Raw genomic sequence first — 23,086 nt, forward strand, 5'->3', positions numbered from 1 at the left:
AAGGCACATTTTATTTTCTCCCAAAACAATAAATATAAATAAATTAGCAACAAAAACTACCACAGTATTTTTCTAAACACCTGTTTGTCACTATGCACTGCTAAATTTTGCTGATGATGGAGATCATTGCATGTAATGTCTAAAGGTTGATTTTGAGGCAATTTGATCTAATATTTAATATGTTGTTTAAATGTTGCAAATGTATTTATTTGAGACAAAATACTTATTTGTAATTTTCAGTTTTGTTTAAGGTGATTAAATCAAAAAGTTTTACAATAACTGCCCAATTCGTGAAAAGATAGTGGACTTACTTTGACTGATCCACTCTCAATGGAGATTCGATTTGTTTACAGAATACAGAATTGTGAAATTTGTGAAATAATGTGAAATGCCTTTTTTTTGTTTTTTTTTTTGTTTTTTTTGTTTTTTTTAATGACTAGTAAATGGCATACCCTTTTCTGAAGTAGTTATTTTGAATAAGCATGATCTTAATTTGTTACATAAAAAAAGCATCTTGTTGTCTCAAAATAATTTGCATTAGTTGACAAATTTTGCACTGGAACTATTGACTCCATATCTAAATGACATCACTATAAACCCCCTGGTGGCCTTTTAGCCAAAGTGTGGGTTAGAAGGCCCTCTAGCCATCTTTTTTTTTTTTTTTTTTAATCAAAACAACCTTCCATTAATATTTCTTTGGACACAAATTATGTTGCTCCGTCAATATTCAATAAAAAAAAAAAAAAAAAAAAATATATATATATATATATATATATATATATATATATATATATATATATATATATATATATATATATATATATATATATATATATAAAGCTAATTTTACTTAAGGTGTGCCTTTAGCCCCATTGTACCCTACCCAACATTTTACTCAGTTGTCATTTGTAACATGCAGCGTGTACACATCAGTTAATGTCTTCTCTTATTTACTAACACCACCAAAACACTTCATACAAGTATCAAAATCAGCTCATTCTACCATAACACAGCAAACATTCTCACCCAGAAACACAGTTTGTCATTCATAACACAATGACCTTAAAAACAGTATATACTTGTAAAATACTGTATAATGAAATCAATTTTATTATTTTTTGCCAAAAATCTTGGATATATATATATATATATATATATATATATATATATATATATATATATATATATTTATATACACTATATTGCCAAAAGTATTCGCCCATCTGCCTTTAGACACATATAACTTAAGTGACATCCCATTCTTAATCCATAGGGTTCAATATGACGTCGGCCCACCCTTTGCAGCTATAACAGCTTCAACTCTTCTGAGAAGGCTTTCCACAAGGTTTAGGAGTGTGTTTATGGGAATTTTTGACAATTCTTCCAGAAGCGCATTTGTGAGGTCAGACACTGATGTTGGACGAGAAGGCCTGGCTCACAGTCTTCGCTCTAATTCATCCCAAAAGTGCTCAATCAGGTTGATGTCAGAACTCTGTGCAGGCCAGTCAATTTCTTCTACACCAAACTCGCTCATCAATGTCTTTATGGACCTTGCTTTGTGCACTGGTGCGCAGTCATGTTGGAACAGGAAGGGACCATCCCCAAACTGTTCCCACAAAGTTCCCGCATGGAACTGTCCAAAATCTCTTGGTATGCTGAAGCATTCAGAGTTCCTTTCACTGGAACTAAGGGGCCAAGCCCAGCTCCTGAAAAACAACCCCACACCATAATCCCCCCTCCACCAAACTTCACAGTTGGCACAATGCAGTCAGACAAGTACCATTCTCCTGGCAACTGCCAAACCCAGACTTGTCCATCAGATTGCCAGATGGAGAAGCGTGATTCATCACTCCAGAGAACGCGTCTCCACTGCTCTAGAGTCCAGTGGCGGCATGCTTTACACCACTGCATCCGACGCTTTGCATTGCACTTGGTGATGTATGGCTTGGATGCAGCTGCTCGGCCATGGAAACCCATTCCATGAAGCTCTCTACGCACTGTTCTTGAGCTAATCTGAAGGCCACATGAACTTTGGAGGTCTGTAGCGATTGACTCTGCAGAAAGTTGGCGACCTCTGCACACTAGTCGCCTCAGCATCCGCTGACCCCGCTCTGTCATTTTACGTGTTCAGCCACTTCGTGGCTGAGTTGCTGTCATTCCCAATCGCTTCCACTTTGTTATAATACCACTGACAGTTGACTGTGGAATATTTAGTAGCGAGGAAATTTCACGACTGGACTTGTTGCACAGGTGGCATCCTATCACAGTACCACGCTGGAATTCACTGAGCTCCTGAGAGCGGCCCATTCTTTCACAAATGTTTGTAGAAACAGTCTGCATGCCTAGGTGCTTCATTTTATACACCTGTGGCCATGGAAGTGATTGGAACACTTGAATTCAATTATTTGGATGGGTGAGCGAATACTTTTGGCAATATAGTGTATATATATATATATATATATATATATATATATATATATATATATATATATATATATATATAAAACACCATGGTATTTTTAGTACAATTATAGTAACCACAAAATTAACCATGGTTACTATTTTACCACCGAATTACTGTAGTAACATCATGGTTAATTGCATTAAAACTATGGCTTTCACCAAAAAACATGATTACTACAATATTACTATTGTAAATCAATGATAAATTTTACTTGAATCAAACCTTTCTCTAATCTCGTGAGCCCCCGCGTCCACATGCGTGGACATTACATTTTGGCTTTGCTAAAGGCTATGGTTAATTTAATTTCTTTAAAACCAACTGATCTCAGTTCAGGAGGCTCTGGGCTGTCATTAAATGGTTTAACTTTCTGTGCACTGAGTCATGTGACAAAAAAACTGTGCCAATTTCAGCCAAATTTTCTTTGGGAGAACGTTTTTATATTAAAACCTGTCTCTAGTCAGTCTCTAGTTTCATCCAATATGCCATTTTAAAAATTGATCACGAAATGTCCAACGTACATGGACAATAGGACTAATACGAATATATACAGGTACCTATAGTCACTGTGCATTATCACATTGAGAATCAATAGGTGCATCCAAAAGCTGGAAAATTTTGTTTCCAGAGGCTGTGTACAGATTTAGAATGAAAACAGGACTAATTTTCAAAAATCAAATAGGGGAATAGAAATAGAAATATGGGAATAGAAATTACAAACAGCAGTCACACTTGGGTCTTAGGAGAGGTAACAAAATCATGACAATCAACCTTTATATTAATTTTTGTAAGTACATTTATACATTTGGCAGATGCTTTTATCCAAAGTGACTTAGAGTGCACTTATTACAGGGACAATCCCCCTGGAGCAACGTGCCTTGCTCTAGGACATAATGGTGATGGCTGTGGGGATTGAACCAGCAACTTTCTGATTACCAGTTATGTGCTTTAGCCCACTATGCCACCACCACTCCATTAGTAGAACTAAAGGAAATGTTAAGAGTGGAGACAGGAAACAGGATGGGAAAAAATGTTAGACAAATGTGGAAATCAAACCATGAACAAAGAACAGCAACACCATTGTTACACACTACACCGACACCAAGGGGTGCAGTTTGTCTTTAATTTTTGTGTTTCCCCCAGACTACTAGAGTAAATAGCAGGTGATATTAATAATTTATTAATAATTTTCTTTATTTATCACACATTATACATTTGCACATATACGGTGAAATTCTTCTTTTTCACATATCCCAGCTAGGCTGGGGTCAGAGTGCAGGGTCAGCCATGATACGGCACCCCTAGAGCAGATAGGGTTAAGGGCCTTGCTCAAGGGCCCAACAGTGGCATCTTGGCAGTGCTGGGGCTTGAACCCCCGACCTTCTGATCAGTAACCCAGAGCCTTAACCGCTGAGCTACCACTGCCCTGATATTTACACCTAGTGCAAATAGTCACTCCATTTTAAACAAATGGTTTTGCATTTTTTTTTATCTACTGTATGTTGAATATTCTTCAATATAAAATGATGGTAGAAATAATGCCTATTGATGTCTAATTCAGTTTATTTGACTGTTTTGAACATACATTTTACAGTTTTGAAAACAGTATGTAAAAGTCTGCAAAATTGGCTGTGGATACAATGAGTTTATCTAAAGGTTGCGTTTGAGTTAGAAAAGATTTCATGAATTTTTAAAGATGTTATCACTGAATGCATTTTGTACAGTATTAAAACATTAATAAGATTATCCACAGTTCAGTCCACAGACACTGATGTTGCATTAATGTATAAAGAGTTTTGAAAATGCATACTGAGAAAAGCATGTAACCAAGTACAATTTACAGTAAAACACAAAAAACAAAAAAACAATTGGCCTGTTTTTGGTAATTAACATTATTCCACAAATGCTGTCGACTGACACAGAATATTCCTTATAGAGGTGTGAGGTTTCAGTTACATTTACTGTCTGAGTCCATCCCTCTGAATCATCCTTAAATGATGGAAAATAAATGAACAGGGACTGTTGCGATAGTCCCTAAATGTTCCAATGCATCTCTCTCTCTCTCTGTGTGTGTGTGTGTTTTAGTCTCTTAGTTCAGATGTTGATAATGAGGACCGCAGGGAACTGAAGACTAAACGTTAAAAACAGTCAACTGTATTTATTCATCTTTATTTAGGATAATCAATATTGTAACACATCATTTTTTTTTTTTTATCTTTTTGCCTCCCCTTTTCTTAAACATTTAACCAGATGTGTTCAATAAATTTGCCAGCCTAATATAAATTTAAATTGTATGCCCTATTCTGGGAGCACTTTATTTGTTTATTTTCTTATTTATTAAATGTTTATTTGTTTTAATATCTTTTTATTTATATGTGTATTATAATGTGAATTATATTTTTAATACGTATGTGTAATATATGTATTTATAATGTGGTTTAAAACATGTAGTTAAAGGTCTGGTTCCATGTTGCTAACTTGAAGTTTCTATCCCAGTTAATTACGTTTAAATCAGACTGAGAGAGCAGACCCTCCTGAGATCAGACCACACCTTTGGATCCTTAAGGACGATTTTCACTGTTTATGATGCAATACCAGGTGTGACATATGGCTGAAGCATTCATCAGTGCTGATATCCCCCGAGGAAATGCTTATCTCATTTATTTTTGTCTGGTGGCCCCCTGATAGTATTGCAGTCCCAGGGTGAAGGCCCTGTTCTCATGATAATGTCCATGTGGAGAATGTCTACACAAGCGACACATGAAAGACAATATGCTAGTTCTCTAATAATAGCATCTTCTCTCTATGTTATTAAAATACATTAAACATGCATAAATGTATTTTAGTAAAATGTCTCTGTGAGTTGCAGAATTTTTTATTATACAGCTTATATTTAATGTCACGGTTCCGGCATTTGTGCCGGCTCATACTGTTGTTTGTTTTTCTCTCTCCCTCGTGTCTCACATGTGGAGCCGGCACGTGTGATCAGCATTTCCATGGGAATGCTGATTGTTCCAGGGAGGCGCTGATCATGGCAATGGTTTACTTGCTCGTTCCACCTGCTTTTCACTGTCTGCACTCCCTACTTATTCCTTGTGTTTTCCCTCTTCCTTTATTGTTTGCTGTCAAGTGTTAACCGTGCTCTCTTGTTTAGTTGGAGATTGCTCGTGTGTCTGTTGGTTGCCTGTCTCTAGAGGTGTGGTTACCTTCCTTTTTGCCGTCGCCTTCGCCTGTATTGTCGCCCAATTCACTTGGAGGAGGATTCCTCAGTCTCTGCCCGCATATCAGTGGAGAAACTCGCCTGGGCTTTGCTTCGCACCACACCAGCTTCAACAGACTATCTTCGGATTGCTCCTGAATTCCACAGTGCACGTACTCATCATACTAACACACTCATTCCTTAACCCGCTGAGTGGCTATAGCTTTTGACTTTGCTCATCACTGCAGCCGGTGCTGGGTGCGCCTGTCCTTGTTTACAAACTTTGTTGTTAATAAACTCATTGACTGTTTCCCTCTGCATTTGGGTCCCTTTGTCTCCATCACCCTCTGACATATAAAGTGCACTATAATTATATTTTATAATAAATTTTCAATGATCAGTCTATTGCCTGTAAGCTTGATTGTCCTGATTTTTCTTTTTTTATCCAGTTTAAAAAAAGCAACAATTATAAAATTTGACAAACATTTTAGAAATTCTATTCAAACATTTTAATATTCTAGTGAAACATTTACAAATTCAATTCAGATATTTAAATATTTCATTCATACATTTGAGTATTCTATTTAAACATTTGAAAATTCCATTAAAACATATAAAGATTCTATTCAAACATTTGAGGTTCTATTAAAATATTTAAAGTTTCCATTCAAATATTTTAAGATTCTATTTTAAAGAAGACTGTGATTACCTGAGAAGTGAATGAATTCAACTCATCACAGGGCCAAAGTGGAAGGGGTAAATCCACCCCTTTACTTTCATTTGTAACATTTACAAAAGATTATTACATCAAGCTAAACTGTCAGTAGAAATGTAATTAAATGTAAAAATAAAAAATTGTTTAAATATTAAACAATATATGAATGGCTTAATTAGAATGTATGATAAAACAAAGAAATGTGAATAATAAAATATAAACATTTAAATGAAAAACAATAATGAGTAACACAGTTATGTCTTTGCTATCTGGAAGCAAGGCCAAGTTTTGCTTTCTTAACATGAACACCCCTCAGATAAGATACAGCAATAAACAGACTTTACAAACCAATTATTGAGAATCCTCCAAAACTTTCCCTTCCAAACAACAGAGCTTAAGTACAGGAATAGCCTATAACTATGTAATTTATTTTCTTCTTTCTTTTCAATGAAGCCATCCTTAAAATTACATCACATGAACAATGCTCTATTTTTAAGTCTTTCATCATTTTCCTTACGATATATTCAGGCAATTATCAGTTAAATGTTTGAAGGACAATAGGCCTATTTCATAAATGTCAGCTCAGGACAGGTTCTCACTTGTGTTTTAAATGTTATACATTGATACAATAACAATATTTGTTGGCCAAATCAATGATTTGATATTTTTGCATGTAACTCGGCTATTTATATTTCGCTGCATTATGTAACGTTTTGTGTTTTATAATTGTTTAAGGCTACTTTTTTACTGAAATACAAATAATAGGTTGTGTACTGCACTCATAGCTTCAAAGAGAGGTAATTTTTCACATGAAACTTATGTCCACATGAAACGTATGATACTGGTTTATCCCAAATAGTCAACAACATGTATGTTCTTGTATCTGTAAACATTAGAAAATATTTAATAGTTTTTGTAGCCAAGTATTTGAAGATACATACATACATTGATTATCAAAAATAAACATAACCTGATAAATATTTACTGTAATAAGTCTTAAGACTACAACTAGCCTCGATTTCCCTTGGATAGTTTTTAAGGTTTATGAAATAATCATTTGGAAACACGCGCCTGCTGTATTATCATGGCGCCCGCTGGATGGCACTGCGGGGAAATTCGCACAGTCACACATGGCGGGTGTGTGAGAGTGGGCATGTACATGTGAGTGTGTTTATATGTGTGTCTGTGTGAGCGCTTTCAGCAGACAAAAACCCCACGCGGCTCTCACTATCCACGTCTTCTAATGAACATCTGGAGCTCGTGAATAAAGCGGCGATGGAGTACCGAGGAGCGAAATTCAGTGAGAAAGAGAGAGAGAATGCCGCCGCGTCTGTACGGAGCCAATATGGTGGCAGCGAGGAAGAGTATGGATGCGCTGATGGTCCGGATGAAGAGAGACGTGTCAAGACAGTGTCATGGGCCCCGAAACCCACCGAAGAGCCCCCGCGACTCAACTTCCAAATCCCCCGAAAGAGCCGGGAGAAGAGAGGTACGCTGGCCTGTTTATTTTACTCTTTATCCGCTACTGCTACTCGGATTCAAGACACTCACGCTTTTTCAAAATATTGTGTGCTACTTGCATAGACAACCTTTCTGAGCATCACAGGCGCGCCTATGATGCCCCAAAATAATGTAGATATGCAGCTCACTGATTTATGACAAGATACATGGGGGCATAGGTCCATCAACCCAGAGGCTGACAGAGGTTCATGAGGTAGTGATGTCCTTTGTTTTGGTGTGTGTACCCGCACCCTCCCTCAGCAGGTAACAGGTTGATATACCGCACCCTTATAGCCACCTGGGGCACATTGATGCATTTTACACTCTTTAAACTTCTAGCTGCATGTTAAGATGAAATAGGGCACAACGTAGGTTATTATTAAAAAATAGCTGCTGGCTGTTTTTGATCCATTTTGCTCTTTAAGATTAAAGAATTGAAGGTTTTGTTCAGATATTTATACATTCTTCTGAAATATTCCATTCAAACATTTGAAGACTCGCTTCAAACTTCCAAGAATAATAATATTTTCAAGATTCTATTCAAACATTTAAACATTCTGGTCAGACATTCTAAGTTTATGTTCAAACTTTCAGAATTTCTGTTCCTTGTATTCATTCCGTTTCAGACTAATTTCTTTTGCCATGGTGCTGTAGATTCAGTATTGGTGCTAGAAACACTTTAAGGGTGTGTTCACACTTGTAGTTTGGTCCTCTTGGTCCGGACCAAAAAAGAAAATGATACATTTAGTCCTGGTTCGCTTAGCGTTCACACTGGCTTTTTAACACCGAACCTAACGATACAGAACCAAAGGCATCAGGAAAAAGTCACAACCTGATTGGACAGCTTTTATGATGTATATTTTTTGACGGAACTTGCCGATCATCTAAAACAGTGCTGGCTGCTGGGCGAAATGCGCTCGTTAGATTTATATATGTATATATGGTGGTATTTTACCAGCCGAGAACAAACAAAGAGCTAATAAAATGTGTAAAGAAGTCAAAACAGCGCCAGGAATTCCTCTGTTGCACACACAAACGAAGATATGCTGCAAGGACGGCTGATGGCGGTTCTGATGCCTGTACCGAACTGTAATGGGCAACATAGGGGGCTTTCACACTGGGCACGTTTGCTGCGGTCCGATTCCGAGTGTGATTGTTCCCGGTGCCCCCCGCAGCTTTGGTCTGGTTTCACACTCACTTCATTCTATCCAACCCCGGTCCATTTGCGTTCATCTTACATCATCACAAACCTGCATGGAGAACACAACGCGACTCATCATACTTTTTGTTATTTTGGTGCCATTATGCACAGCAGAGTGAACGACAACTGCGTATATGTGCGCTTCATGGTGTAACTCATCAGATGTCCAGGGGAAGGCGGCTTGCTGCTGCTCGCAAATGGCGTTTTTTTGAGGAGACAGCTGATTGCAAGGAATTCATTTGCATCTTTGGGTGCTTTCACACTGGCAGTTTGGTTCAAAACAGAGCACGGTTCGCATGAAAAATTGGTAATGTGAAAGCTGTCATGCGGACCGGGGAGAGCACCGCGGTACCGAAACCGAGACTACCTGTAGGAGGTGGTCTGAGTTCGGTTGCAATGGAACTGTAGTACGATTCACGTGAATGTGAAAGCAACTCTGACTCGGGTGCGCACTCGTTCAGGAAGTAAAGTAACCTGCGCATGCGTTTTAGCCGATGATGACATCATTAGTTTCGACTAATAAATATAGGGTATAATAGGAGATGACAGTGGCGATAACTTAACCTTGGACACGAGCGTAAGCGTGCAGTGTAAACAAAGATGCAAATGAATTCCTTGCAATCAGCTGTCTCCTCAAAAAACACTGTTTGCGAGCAGCAAGCCGCCTTCCCCTGGACATCTGATGAGTTACGCCATGAAGCGCACATATACGCAGTTGTCGTTCACTCGAATGCATTTGGTGCATAATGGCACCAAAAAAACAAAGTATGATGAGTCGCATTGTGTTCTCCATGCATGTTTGTGATGACGTAAGATGAACGCAAATGGACCGGGGTTGGATAGAATTAAGTGAGTGTGAAACCAGACCAACGCTGCGGAGGGCACTCGGAATCTGACCACAGCAAACATGCCCAGTGTGTAAGCCCCCTTTGTTTACACTGCACGCTTAATCATGCTCGTGTCCAAGGTGAAGTTATCGCCACTGTCATCTCCTATTATACCCTATATTTATAACCTATAATAGTATTTATATATAGTATTTATAAGGTGTATTGATAGATAGATGTCGTCATCGGCTAAAACGCATGTGCAGGTTACTTTAGTTCCTGAACGAGTGCGCACCCGAGTCCGAGTTGCTTTCACATTCACGTGAATTGCGCTACAGTTCCATTGCAACCGAACTCAGACCACCTCCTACAGGTAGTCTCGGGTTCAGTACCGCGGTGCGCTCCCCGGTCCGCATGACAGCTTTCACATTACCAATTTTTCATGTGAACCGTGCTCTGTTTTGAACCAAACTGCCAGTGTGAAAGCGTTCTATTGCGTTCATATATCAACTGAACTGCACCAGAGTTAATTTAGAAGCGGACTGAGACCCACTATCCAGGCGGTCTTGGTCTGCTTGTTTGGTGTGCACCAAGGTTCGGATGGCAGCATTCACACTTGTTCAAATGAACCGCACTAACAGAGCAATCGCACCAGAGTTTGTTTTAATTGAACCAAACCTGCTAAGTGTGAACACACCCTAAAGGTATTAGCAGAAGAATGCAGGCGTTCAAAGAACCATTAAGGGAAATGGACATCATGAAAGTCATTCGGTTCCTGTGTTTAATTTTTTTTTTTTTTTTTATGGATTCTCGCAAAGTAGTGTTGTGATTAGTGGGTGCGCTAATCACATATGTTGTGATTAGTAGACCGATATGGGTTTTTTAATGGCCAATGCTTATATACAGAGAGCAAGGTGGCCAATATATCATACAATTTAGTAGAGTAAATAAAATTGTGAGAGGAAAAAAGAATGGACTTTTATTTAGCACTGTATTTACTAAATTTCACGCAAATTTTCAATGGTGGGTAGCATTTTTTTCTGGTTTCTGTTAAGCCATCCAATTTTAGTCATTTATTTGCACATAAAGAAATTGATCACATATTAGGAAGAAGGAAATAACAACAGTGCACACAGTCGTCTACCAACCATGGATAGCATGTGTGCATTAGCAATCACATTTTCTCAAAAAAAAAAAAAAAAAAAAAAAAAACTGAATCAAAGTAATTGTCCATAAATAATTATTTTCAAAACATTAAGTTCAAATCTCTGAACAGTTTGTTTCTTGTTCACTCCAGAATTGAATTTCTTATTCATTTAAGCAAATTGCACATGTTTTGGCACATGTGTGCAAAAGAGTAAGTACAGTTGTCTACAGTTTAAACAATAACTAAATGCACATGGCTTGCAGTTGATTCTCAGTGAAATTGTCATACTCTTCACAACTATCAATTTATTTAGAAAACAAAAAACTTAAATACATTTCTAAATTCAAATTGTACTCCAAACAAAACGAAAAAGCAATTAAAATAATGAAGTGATCAAAAAAAAGAAAAAAAAAGGATATATATATCAGTATATAAGTAACCACCTTTCCATTTACCAAAAATTACTTACACAAATGAAGACATAAAAACAATTATAAATGTAAAAATAATAATTATAATGAGGATAATAATCACTTAAATATAAATCATGGTTCGTGGTGAACTTGTTTTTATCACAGATGTTGCTCTGTGGAAATAAAGTGAACTGAACTCAAAGCACCTCCTGTGCTGAGATGTCTGAGGTCATTTGCCATGAGACTGCACGCCTCCGTACAAACAGTTTGTCACACATGCGCATAGACAGCTTTTCTGTCATCTGTTCTTAATATAATAAAGTGTGTTCTTCAAGCGTGTGTCTGTGGGCAAATTATTTGTAATATTAATTTGATAATAATAATAGCCTAATAATAATTTAATACATTAATGGGAAAACGAGACAAATATCGTCTTGACATCGTCAAAGGCATCATCTATTGGCGATCACTCTGACCATCGTCGATCCCCGAGATCGTCTATCGTCACAACCCTAATGTACAGGTATTTCTTATAAAGTGTGCGGTGAGTGTATAGGGGATGTGACCCAGTTAAGCCCGTACCATATAAGCCCACTTACTATTTTATTTTGAAATTTAAAAGACAAAGCAAAAGAAAAAAATTGTTGCAGAGGAAATGCACACATTTGTTGGTATCATTTTACTTTTTATTTGGAGCCAGTCAAATGTTTTGTTCTTGAGTTATTTGGGAACATGTGCTAGCACTGTTCGGTGGCCATTTTGGAAGCTGCTCCTAAACTTCGCTGTTTTTGATTACCTCAAAAAAAGCCATTTATCTGTAGTCAGATGAACAAACCGGGCGAGGAATGATTAAAAAATGTAAAACTAAGAGATTAATAAATATTTATATTATTTTCTTTGTATTTAACAGCAATACTTTGTATTTGAAAAGATTGATTTGATGAGTATCTGGAGCTAGTGCAGGACACTGCCTGAGTGATGCTCAAAAAGATTGATGCCGTAAAATAAAGAAAATGAATAAAAACTGGATAACCACATTAAATGAATAAATTTAATTAGCTTCTTGAGCTCAAACAAAACTTAGTGCTCCGTCTGTAATAGGGATGGGCATTTGGTCATTTTGTCTACTCGAGTACTCGAACAAATTACTCGTCAAGTACTCGAGGGGCAATGACATGTACATAACTGTGTGTGTATATATATATATATATATATATATATATATATATACACAGGTGCTGGTCATATAATTGGAATATCATCAAAAAGTTTATTTATTTCACTAATTCCATTCAAAATGTGAAACTTTTATATTCATTCATTACACACAGACTGATATATTTCTATGTTTATTTCTTTTAATTTATATGATTATGTTTTGAGTTAATTAGCTGATTAGAGTGTGGCACCAGGTGTCTTCAATATTGAACCTTTTCACAATATTCTAATTTTCTGAGATACTGAATTTGGGATTTTCCTTAGTTGTCAGTTATAATCATCAAAATTAAAAGAAATAAACATTTGAAATATATCAGTCTGTGTGTAATGAATACAAGTTTCACTTTTTGAATGGAATTAGTGAAATAAATCAACTTTTTGATGATATTCTAATTATATGACCAGCACCTGTGTGTGTGTGTATATATATATATATATATAACATGTCTGACAAACATCTTTTGGCTGTTATAAAATAATCTGTTACAAAATGTACAAAAGATCGCTTAATCAAAATAAAATGCATCATATTTTGTCATTATGTGAAGATTCGCTTCCCGACTCAAAGAATGTGCACAACGCGCGTCTGTCTGTTATTCCTTCAGGTTACTGTAGTAATCCTAGTAGGTGCGCACCAGTTTTTTTAGTGACTGTCTGAACCGTCTGTTTTCAAATCGCAGCTGGCTTAACAGGAGACGTCATAACCATCGCGTTTTTAATATGCGTGTTAATTTGAAGTTAAGTTTTGAAGATGCTGCATTCTGTTTCATTTAGCTGCGCTCTGTCTAGCTGTTTGAAACACTCACCTGCTGTATATGCTCTGCTTCAGCGCGTTGAGTCCACTGCCACATGCTTTGTGTGTCTCCCCAAGTGTTCGCTCCTGTGGGGAAAGCCACGATGCTCCGTATTGTTGTTGCTGTGATTCATGAAGTGTTCCATACAACTCAGAGAATCGGAACTTCCACCTTTCAACTGGGGAAAGTGCAACGGAATGACACTTTATATCGGACTTCTAACTTGGAAACTTGTGCGGAAATCTTCAACTCCCTTTTCATCGAGATAAAGGTGTGTGTTACATCATGCAAACTTGTGATGTAACAGGGAGGTTTACAGTCAGTGACAAACATTCAAATGATTTGCAGAGACAGGTGTTCAAAACACAGTTAATTACACTTTTGATTATCGTAACGATAGCATTGCAGCGTCGTATATCAGTTTGGTTGCTGAGAGACGTCTCTGACAATCAATGTACCCCTCAAAATCACAACTCCATAATCAATCTCAAAATTAAAAATAAGCTCCTTTGACACATTTGTGTTTAGTTGTCAGGTAATTGTCACTGAATTTTAAATTAAGTAAAAAGTCACATCATGCATGATCACCATCGATCATTGCTGCAACATCCGAGTACCCAAGTACTCGTGCCCATCTCTAGTCTGTTCATAACATGTAGACATTATAAAATAGAGAAAATAGCAGTAAAATGTAGACTAAGTTATGCACTGAAGATAAACAACTCTCTAGCACATCAAACAGCACAAGCCCTCTGACAACGCACTTGACGCAGCAACCGGTCCACATTAAATTACATGCTTATGATCTTCTGAAGTGAAGTGCTCTTGTGCACTGGACAACTTGTTTTGTGTTTTTTCTGCTTCAACTTGCTCCATAATTTTTCAAACAAGTTATCATGAAAACGCATTTTTCACTACTGTAAAGTGACATCACTGACGGAGCTTTTCTGTGCTCCGTGCATCGATAATGAAATTTGTTGTCAATGATTTTCATTATCGATTATCAGAAGGACAGTGTCTGTTCGTATTCCTATACTAAGTCTTGCTCTTGATTCACAGCTTTGTTTCAGTATGTTTCTACGGAATCAAGAGAGTTCACCGACATTCTGCTGATTCTCACCTCCAGTTACAAGGATTCTTCATCCACGGGGATGTATGAGTACTCCAAACCTCGCCTCGTCCACAATGACACACTGGAGAAAGACGTGAGGACTTCTCTATATATGTTTTTGTGTTATTTGTGCTATATTTTGTGAGATGGGTTTCCAAATGTAAATTTATTTTCTCTAAAGTCAAGAATGAATGAATTAATTAATTAAAGATTAAAACTACAATATATATATATATATATATATATATATATATATATATATTATTTCACACACACTACCGGTCAAAAGTTTTGAAACACTTGCCTGAAATGTTTCTCATGATCTTAAAAATCTTTTGATCTGAAGGCGTATGCTTAAATGTTTAAAATTAGTTTTGCAGACAAAAATATAATTGTGCCACCATATTAATTTATTTCATTATAGAACTAAAATTTAATAAAATAAAAAAAAAAAGGTTTTGAAATTGATAACTTGGACCAAATAATAAGGAAAAGCAGCCAATAAGTGCCCAACATAGATGGGAACTCTTTCAATACTGTTTAAAAAGCATCCCAGGGTGATACCTCAAGAAGTTGGTTGAGAAAATGTCAAAAGTACATGTCTGCAAATTCTAGACAAAGGGTGACTACTGTGAAGATGCTAAAATATAACACAGTTTTGATTTATTTTGGATTTTGTTTAGTCACAACATAATTCCCATAGTTCCATTTATGTTATTCCATAGTTTTGATGACTTTACTATTATTCTAAAATGTGAAAAAATTATAATAAAGAATAAGTGTTTCAAAACATTTGACTGTGTGTGTGTGTGTGTGTGTGTGTGTGTTGTGTGTGTGTGTGTGTGTGTGTGTGTGTGTTTGTGTTTGTTTGGTAGAATGTGTACTCAGGGCTCCAGACCAAAAAATCACATGTAGGAGCCATTGGCTCCTAAAAAAATAAAGAAATAAAATGGGCTGCAGTTTTTTTTTTTTTTAAGTGCCAAATAATATTGCTCTAAAACATTGAGCTTTCAAACACTTTTTGTCTTACTCTAATCTACCCTCCTTTTTCAGCATCTGATTCTTTACAATGTCCTGGGAACTGACTTTCAATGTTTACCACCAAGAGTGGGAACCAAATCGCTTTTCCAACTTGAGAAATATATACAGTCATAAAGAAGTGTTCTTTACTCAGACTCTGAGCCAGTGTCACTGACCATTATTATGTCAGTGTCACTTGGCCATCCAGTGTAGTTTGGCCTCCTTTTCCTTTTTTTTTTTTTTTTTTTTTTTTTTTTTTTTTTTTGTGTGTGCAGTAAGCCAGCCTTTCACACATGGTTCAGGATCAAACTATTCAAGAGATGGGCCCTATGTGCTGATCCTGATTAAATCATCCAAGATTGAGACATGGAGTGAATTGCAGACTTTGGATTTTACTCTGTTTTGGGCTGAAAAGCCACGTTCACACTGAGCTGCAGAAATTGGTAGTGCAAGCATTATCTTAACTAGATGCAAAACATTCTTGAAATCTGAGCAGTAGGGCTCTTTTCTACGGGAAGCCAATTGGACTTCCCACAAACTGCTAATGGACTTGTCTGCAAACTGTCCTTTAATCAGACTTTTCAGCAATCTCCATTCTGTCTGTACAGCATTCGCATCACTCTCATTCTTCAGCAAGATGTCTTGATACCATTTTAACAGTGTGTTAATCTCTTTTTCTCAAAGTGGTAACAGCATCTGGCCATGAATCATGACAAACCACTGAGAAGCATCTAATTATTCCTTTCCTCTGTGTACTTTTTTGCTGTGTTTTCTCTCATCATTTCAAATCGCCTTTCTAGTTCTTTAACTGAACTGTTTACAGTTTTTTCAATGTGGTGTTTTAGTTCATCTTTGAAGTTTGAAAGACTAGAGCCCTTAAGTTGAATGTTTTGAAATGTTTTCCCCATGTAGTCAGTAGCTGCTGTCTTTTTCTGCCTTTTAGTTACTTGTCTCTCTGTCTGTTTATCTCTCTATGCTTTCTCCTGCTGAACCATTTCATGCTGATCAGTTGAATGTAGTAGTCTTGTGTGGATTGATAAATTCCTCCAACTTTCCATGTCTCAGTGGTTTGTCCTTCATGCTCTTGATTGTTACAATATACGTGTCGATAGCTGCTACAGTTTAAGGAATAATGAGAGTTCTTCTGGATCACAACACTCATCTTTCTGCTAACAAGTCATGGAGAAAGTGACAGAATGCCATGAAAGGCTAATTTTCCATTTGTTGTGCAACATGTTTTGCTTTTCCTTTTTATATCAATGTTTTTGGGTGATGCAGCAAGGTGCTCCATGTAGTGGTGCACAGCTGTAAATTGACTCTAACCTGTTGTATGATCTGACTTCAGAAAAACAGAAAGGGCCCTGTAAAGGTGAAGCAACCAGCGCTGGGTCTTCACAGCTGAAGGTGTTCATATAGTACAGCCTAACTCCATACCGATGGCTTTCAACTCGTGCTTACTTTTGGGGCTGAAATGGTATGTTTTCCATGCCAGATGTAGCAAGTCATAGACTTTTTCATTCATTGGAAGATACTTTTGAATGTACACATGGCTAATTCCAGTCTGTGTGGCAAACAGTGAAATGAGAGAATATGTTCTCCTATGTCTCCTCTAAGGAGTGCACTTACTTCACCCAAAACACCCATGTTTACACTGGCCCCATCTGCCCCAAAGCCTGTAAGCTTATCCTGCCACCATTTTTGATTAATTTGTTAGCATTACCAAACAAATCTTTAATTTTGCCTAGTATTCCATGGGCATGGCAATATTCAAGATCAGCTAAGCCAACAAACTTGTTCACTGGTGCACCTACAGAAATATGCCTGCAGTAAGCACTTGAGCCCGACCGATACAGATTTTAGAGAGGGAAAATTCACCGATTACCGATATGGTGGCTGATATATTTAATTTTTGAGCTGGAATGAAAACAGACCTTTTCTATGTGGATTGTTTACTGATTTTGCACTGATATGACTATGCAAAGGTACTCAAAGCTGCTTTCTTAAATATTTTTATCAAAGAATATTTGACATTATTATTATTAGACATTGTCAACAAATTCTAGAAATGAACACTGAGAAAATAAAGAATAAATAAAAATACAATAAATAGCTAAATAAACCTCAGTACTGTATGTTTAGTATTAGTCAAATGCTGACCTTTAAAATAAAGAATAAAATAAAATAAATAGCTAAATAAAAATCAGTACTGTATGTTTAGTATCAGTCAAATGCTGACCATTTAAATAAAGAATAGATACAAATAAAATAAATAGCTAAATAAACATAAGTATTACTGTTTAGTATCAGTGAAATGCTGACTATATTACTGTTATACAAGTTCAGGGGAAACTTTCAAGGGTGGAAAACCAGACTTTAAGGTATTACATTTTATAAATGCAATGACTAGAATTATTCGGTTAAAGGGGGTACCAAACTGTGAATCCTAAACAAAACAGTTTGGTGAATACATGTTTACTCATTAGCTTCCACTCAGCTGACAACAATGAAAGTAGCTACGTGATTAGCTAGTTAGCTATAAGCTCGTTGTCACGGAGAGTAAAAGACAGACAATGTTTATTTTACTTTCCAGCATTGTGTCTCACCAACTAGGTAATAACATAGTGTGAAATCAACAGACACAATCCACCACCGCACCGTTGTCTGCTGAGCTGCAATAAGATGCTCTGATGTTTATCTTTCAATCTGCTACATTACTGACTGCACTGACAAACTATAGCCGGCTAACAGCAAACAGACATGAGTGACATGGTTGTCAGGGATAAGATTAACATTATATTAAATGTATTGAAAAGGGAAAATGATGGGGTCATTGTTTAAGTTTCCAGTATGTATTTAACAAACTAGTTAACAACTTACCGTGATGACGCCGCTGAACTCCGCCCTGTCTGCAGAGCCACCGTCAGTTCAGCTCTGTAAACAATGGAGTCGGAGCACGCTCTGCTGGACAAACTACGCTATGATACCAATTCTAAAGCATTGTTTTCTGCATTATATGTTCTGAAAAAAAGTTTTCATATCGGTAAAATATACGCCGATACAAGCACTAAGCAATGACATTGTCCCTGCCAGACACATCTGTCATACAGTCAGTGATGACAGGTAAGTAATTCGCTTTCTGAGCATCTTGAAGTATCTGCTCTTTGATTTCATCTGCAATGCATCCTATGAACTTGACACATGCTGTATCACTGTCATATGTTTTTAGACACATCCAATCAATTTTTTTTTCATTAGCAAGATCTGTGAGGTAAATATGGTGAATGGTATCTCCTCGCGTGCTATCTTATAGGCTGCGTTGAATTTTATTTTAAGCTCCTTTCTTTCTCAGTTTTTATTTTGCATGCACGAGTCACTGCATGGGCTAATGGTGTTTGTCGGGGAGTACTTTTGGCAGTGACAGTCACAAGCATTTATATGCTTTTGTCTATCGCCATGTTTTCTCTTTCTAGAAATGGTTCGTTCTGCTTATGAAATCCGTGTTACCAGCTATTTCTTTGCCCACTTTAGAGCAGAAGTCACAAAACATTTTCTGCGTTACGTGATCATACTGTACCTGAGACAAGCAAACTCCTAAATCCACCAAGTTTTAAAATGCCTTTCCACAGTTTTACTTGGCTGTACAATGCTTGATGCAGGCAGGTGATCCTCTGTGCTTTCATCATTCTCTGTATTCACACCAGCACAAGTGGAGGCAGAGCTTAGATTAACAGAAGATCCACCAGTGTTGGGACTTGACAGGGATGAGGATTGTTTGTGGAAAAAGTCTGATATTTTCTTTTTGCCTTGTTCTTGCTTACGGTTTGCGATCTGCACTTTCAACACAAACACTTAACCGCTGTGGAGCATGCATGTTTTATTACGTCAACACGCAGAATGATGTGATGGCCTTCTTTTCATAATACAAGCAACCAAGCAAGGGCAAAATGCATTTAATTTACTTTTTTATATTATAACGTGTAAACAATTATCTAGTCGCCAGTGGCAATCTCTGCAAAAACATTACTCGCAAATTGATATTTTTAGTCACAAATGGACTGTCTGGAGCTATATGTACTTAATAAAGGTGCACTCTGTAATTGTATTTTCTCATTAAAGAAGTTTAACTCCTAAAGACATGAATTGTCATTTTGCAATATACAGCTCTGGAAAAAAATTAAGAGACCACTCTGGATTTACTATTTATAGGTATGTGTTTGAGTAAAATTAACATTTTTGTTTTATTCTATAAAGTACTGACAACATTTTCTCCCAAATTTCAAATAAAAATATTGTTATTTAGATAATTTATTTGCAGAAAATGACAACTGGTCAAAATAACAAAAAAGATGCAGTGTTTTCAGACCTCAAATAATGCAAAGAAAACAAGTTCATATTCATTTTTAAACAACACAATACTAATGTTTTAACTTAAGAAGAGTTCAGATATCAATATTTGGTGGAATAACCCTGATTTTCAATCACATCTTTCACGCATCTTGGCATGCTGTCTACCAGTCTTTCACGTTGTTGGGTGACTTTATGCCACTCCTGGTGCAAAAATTCAAGCAGCTCGGCTTTTTTTGATGGCTTGTGGCCATCCATTTTCCTCTTGATCACATTCCAGAGGTTTTCAATGGGGTTCAGGTCTGGAGATTGGGTTGGCCATGACAGGGTCTTGATCCGGTGGTCCTCCATCCACTGTGTGGCATGGAGCATTGTCCTACTGGAAAAACCAGTCCTCAGAGTTGGGGAACATTGTCAGAGCAGAAGGACGCAAGTTTTCTTCCTGGAAAACCTTGTACGTGGCTTGATTCATGCGTCCTTCACAAAGACTTGAATTGAGTCATCTCATATGCGTGTTCATCATTCTATGAATACTTAAAAAGTTCATTAATTTCTTCAGGTGTATATCTGCTGAGTGCAAACACAAGACCATCTTACACAACCTATAATGATAAAGTTACATGTTTTTTCAGACTATCTGTATGAAATTAAGAAACCTAATTTATCACTGACTCTAAAGAGTTATTTTTCATATGTTCAAAAGCGTGCCTTTAGTATTGTTTACTTGTTTTGCAGAGTGTGTGTTTTGCATTTGTGGAAGATCTTGGTATTTACTGACACAAAGGTGATATTGTGATGTTCTGAATGTGCAGTTCATGGAGAAGAGAAAAGAACTAAAGCAGGATGGACGTATGGAGAAAGAGCTCTCAGAATCATTCTGCTTCATGCTGTGTGACGCTCAAAAGGTAAACTCGTTTTCTTCATTATATCAACACACACACACACAACCATCCATTAGATCTTAATGTTCTGTTAAACATTACATGGTTTGTCATTCTTTGGTTGTTTCTGATGCGGTTTGTGCTGGATTAATGTTCGGTCATGGCTGAACTACAGTGCAGTTACTGTGTTTATTAGGGCTGGGAAAAAAAATATTCTGTTACAAATCGTGATTCTTGACCCAAACGATTTTAAAATTGTCTCCATGATTACATTTTTATTTAATAAAAAAATAAATACATGCTTATCTTAATGCTACAATGTTTAATAGATAAATATAGGAAGCTATATTTTTGCAGAGCTCCATACTAACAGGTTTTCTCTCTGAGAAGTTTTGTCTCTTTAATTCTTTACGTTTAGTACATTCGTGCTCTGCTGGACAGCCATCAAAGCGCCGTTTGTTCACTTTCGGACATCAAAATCCTCTGCTGTGATCAGTGTTCCTGTATGCATAATCCAAAAGTTTATGTGAGAGGAGTATTTGTCAGAAGTCAGTCTGCAGATTCTGTCTGACACCGCTTTAATAAATAGTTTAGCTGTAAAAAGGCTTAAACTGTTGGATGCTGTATGTCGCGCCCCTGCAATTTTTATAATCTAACAGTCAGGGTATTCATGTGCAGTGGTGGGTAATTTTGCACATTTACCCGCCACTGTCAGCAAGAAATGCCACTAGAAGCAAAGACGCATGCTTGAGGAAACACACCTGATTAAGAAATGTCGGCGATGTACGTGTCTGATTTGCTTTTATGTTCAGAAGTTTATTTGTGCTTTGGCACCAACATGACCGTGTCTCACAGAACACGCGCAAGTGGTGAGTTCTCACTTTTTTTTCTCCTGTCAGTCATCTGGGAGCAGTTTGTAAGAATAGTGTTGTCAATGAGAACCCTGCTTAAACTATCTCAGGATGCATATGCAAATAGCATGCAACGACATTGGGACTACAGGTGATGTGTGTCATAATTCAGTACAGCCCCAGAAATGGTTCTTGAACAAGTTTACTCTTTAGCCTCCATTTGCATGTTGCAAAATGATCATTATGATGATAGTAATAGCTTTTGGTAATAAAATGACAAAATTAGATTTATTAGTTAAAAATTATATATTGTATATATTTATTTGTTGAATCCAGCTGGACATAATGCAGCCTTATACATGAGTTCCTTTGCACTAACTAGTCGCCTAACTCAGACAACGCACTGACTGGTCGATTGGTAGTTTTAAACTGGTAGTTTTGTGGAAATTCCCAGCCCTAGTGTTTATGTTTCGTTTGATGGTTGTAGGTCCCAATGATGTGTGAGAAAGGGCTGTGTGTTGGCAGCAGCTGGATGAATATGCTGGGGAATCCCTCTAAAGGTGAAGCACTCAAACAATCACACATCTAGACAGACATCTAGACATTTTCAAATGACTAAACTACATCTAGAGTTTTCATAAGTCTGCTGATGTAACTTCAGTATTTTCATGTTGATTCAGTGTATTAGAGACACAGCTATCAGGCTCATTCCTGTGATGCAGTACCTTTTCAACTCTTAAAACATTTAACTTTTAAAAAATGAAAATCTCTATGCTTGTTGAAATTTAAGGATGTTTTTCTATAAAGGGTACAGCAGACTTTCAGAAATATGCTTTGGTCAAGTTCGGGCACTTAAGCTGCATTTATTGGCTGCAACTGACTGAAATTTATTTGGTGGGGGGCGGGAAATCATGTTTCAATGTTTCTTTTTTTCTTCCTTAAAAGATTAACTGCATTTTCTTTCAACTTAATGTTATGACAAACGTTTTATTAAAAATGCAATGAAAACTGAATGCGTTCTTTTCGTTTTCTGTTTTGCTGAATAAGTATATTGAAAAAAAATATCTGAATAAACTGTCTAGGCTTACATTTTTTCTGTTATTTTCTGTGTACTTTCTGTATCACATAAAAACACAAAACATTATAAGTATGCCTTTGTACTTTTAAAATATCCAAAATATAACAAATAAAAAGTGATAGTGCTGGAGGAGCAGTGTTAATATATAATCGCTTACCCCAAAAATGTTAATATCTGCCGTCATTTACTTAACTTTGTCGTTCAAACCAGTATGACTTCATCCGTGAAACACGAGATTGATGAATGAGAGGATTGTGATTCTGACTGTCAAGTTCAAAGCACATACAATCACCATTAAGGTCAGCATATCACTTGTGCACTACATT

At 36.8% G+C, this 23,086-nt stretch overlaps 1 protein-coding gene across 4 annotated transcripts in view; it reads left to right on the plus strand.

Moving 5' to 3' along the window:
* The first annotated feature begins 7,513 nt into the window (after window positions 1–7,513).
* The window catches only part of tasora (transcription activation suppressor a), a 72,528-nt gene continuing 56,955 nt past the window's right edge, over window positions 7,514–23,086 (plus strand). For all 4 annotated transcript variants that reach the window (XM_051694396.1, XM_051694393.1, XM_051694394.1 and 1 more), the window contains exons 1-4: window positions 7,514–7,864; window positions 14,535–14,680; window positions 20,763–20,855; window positions 22,170–22,242. In XM_051694396.1, coding sequence (XP_051550356.1) covers window positions 7,651–7,864; window positions 14,535–14,680; window positions 20,763–20,855; window positions 22,170–22,242 — 526 coding nt within the window. In that variant the 5' untranslated portion in view covers window positions 7,514–7,650. The remainder of the gene's footprint in view (window positions 7,865–14,534; window positions 14,681–20,762; window positions 20,856–22,169; window positions 22,243–23,086) is intronic.

Source organism: Myxocyprinus asiaticus, chromosome 50 (assembly GCF_019703515.2).
Source record: "Myxocyprinus asiaticus isolate MX2 ecotype Aquarium Trade chromosome 50, UBuf_Myxa_2, whole genome shotgun sequence".
Taxonomy (NCBI): Eukaryota; Metazoa; Chordata; class Actinopteri; order Cypriniformes; family Catostomidae; genus Myxocyprinus; species Myxocyprinus asiaticus.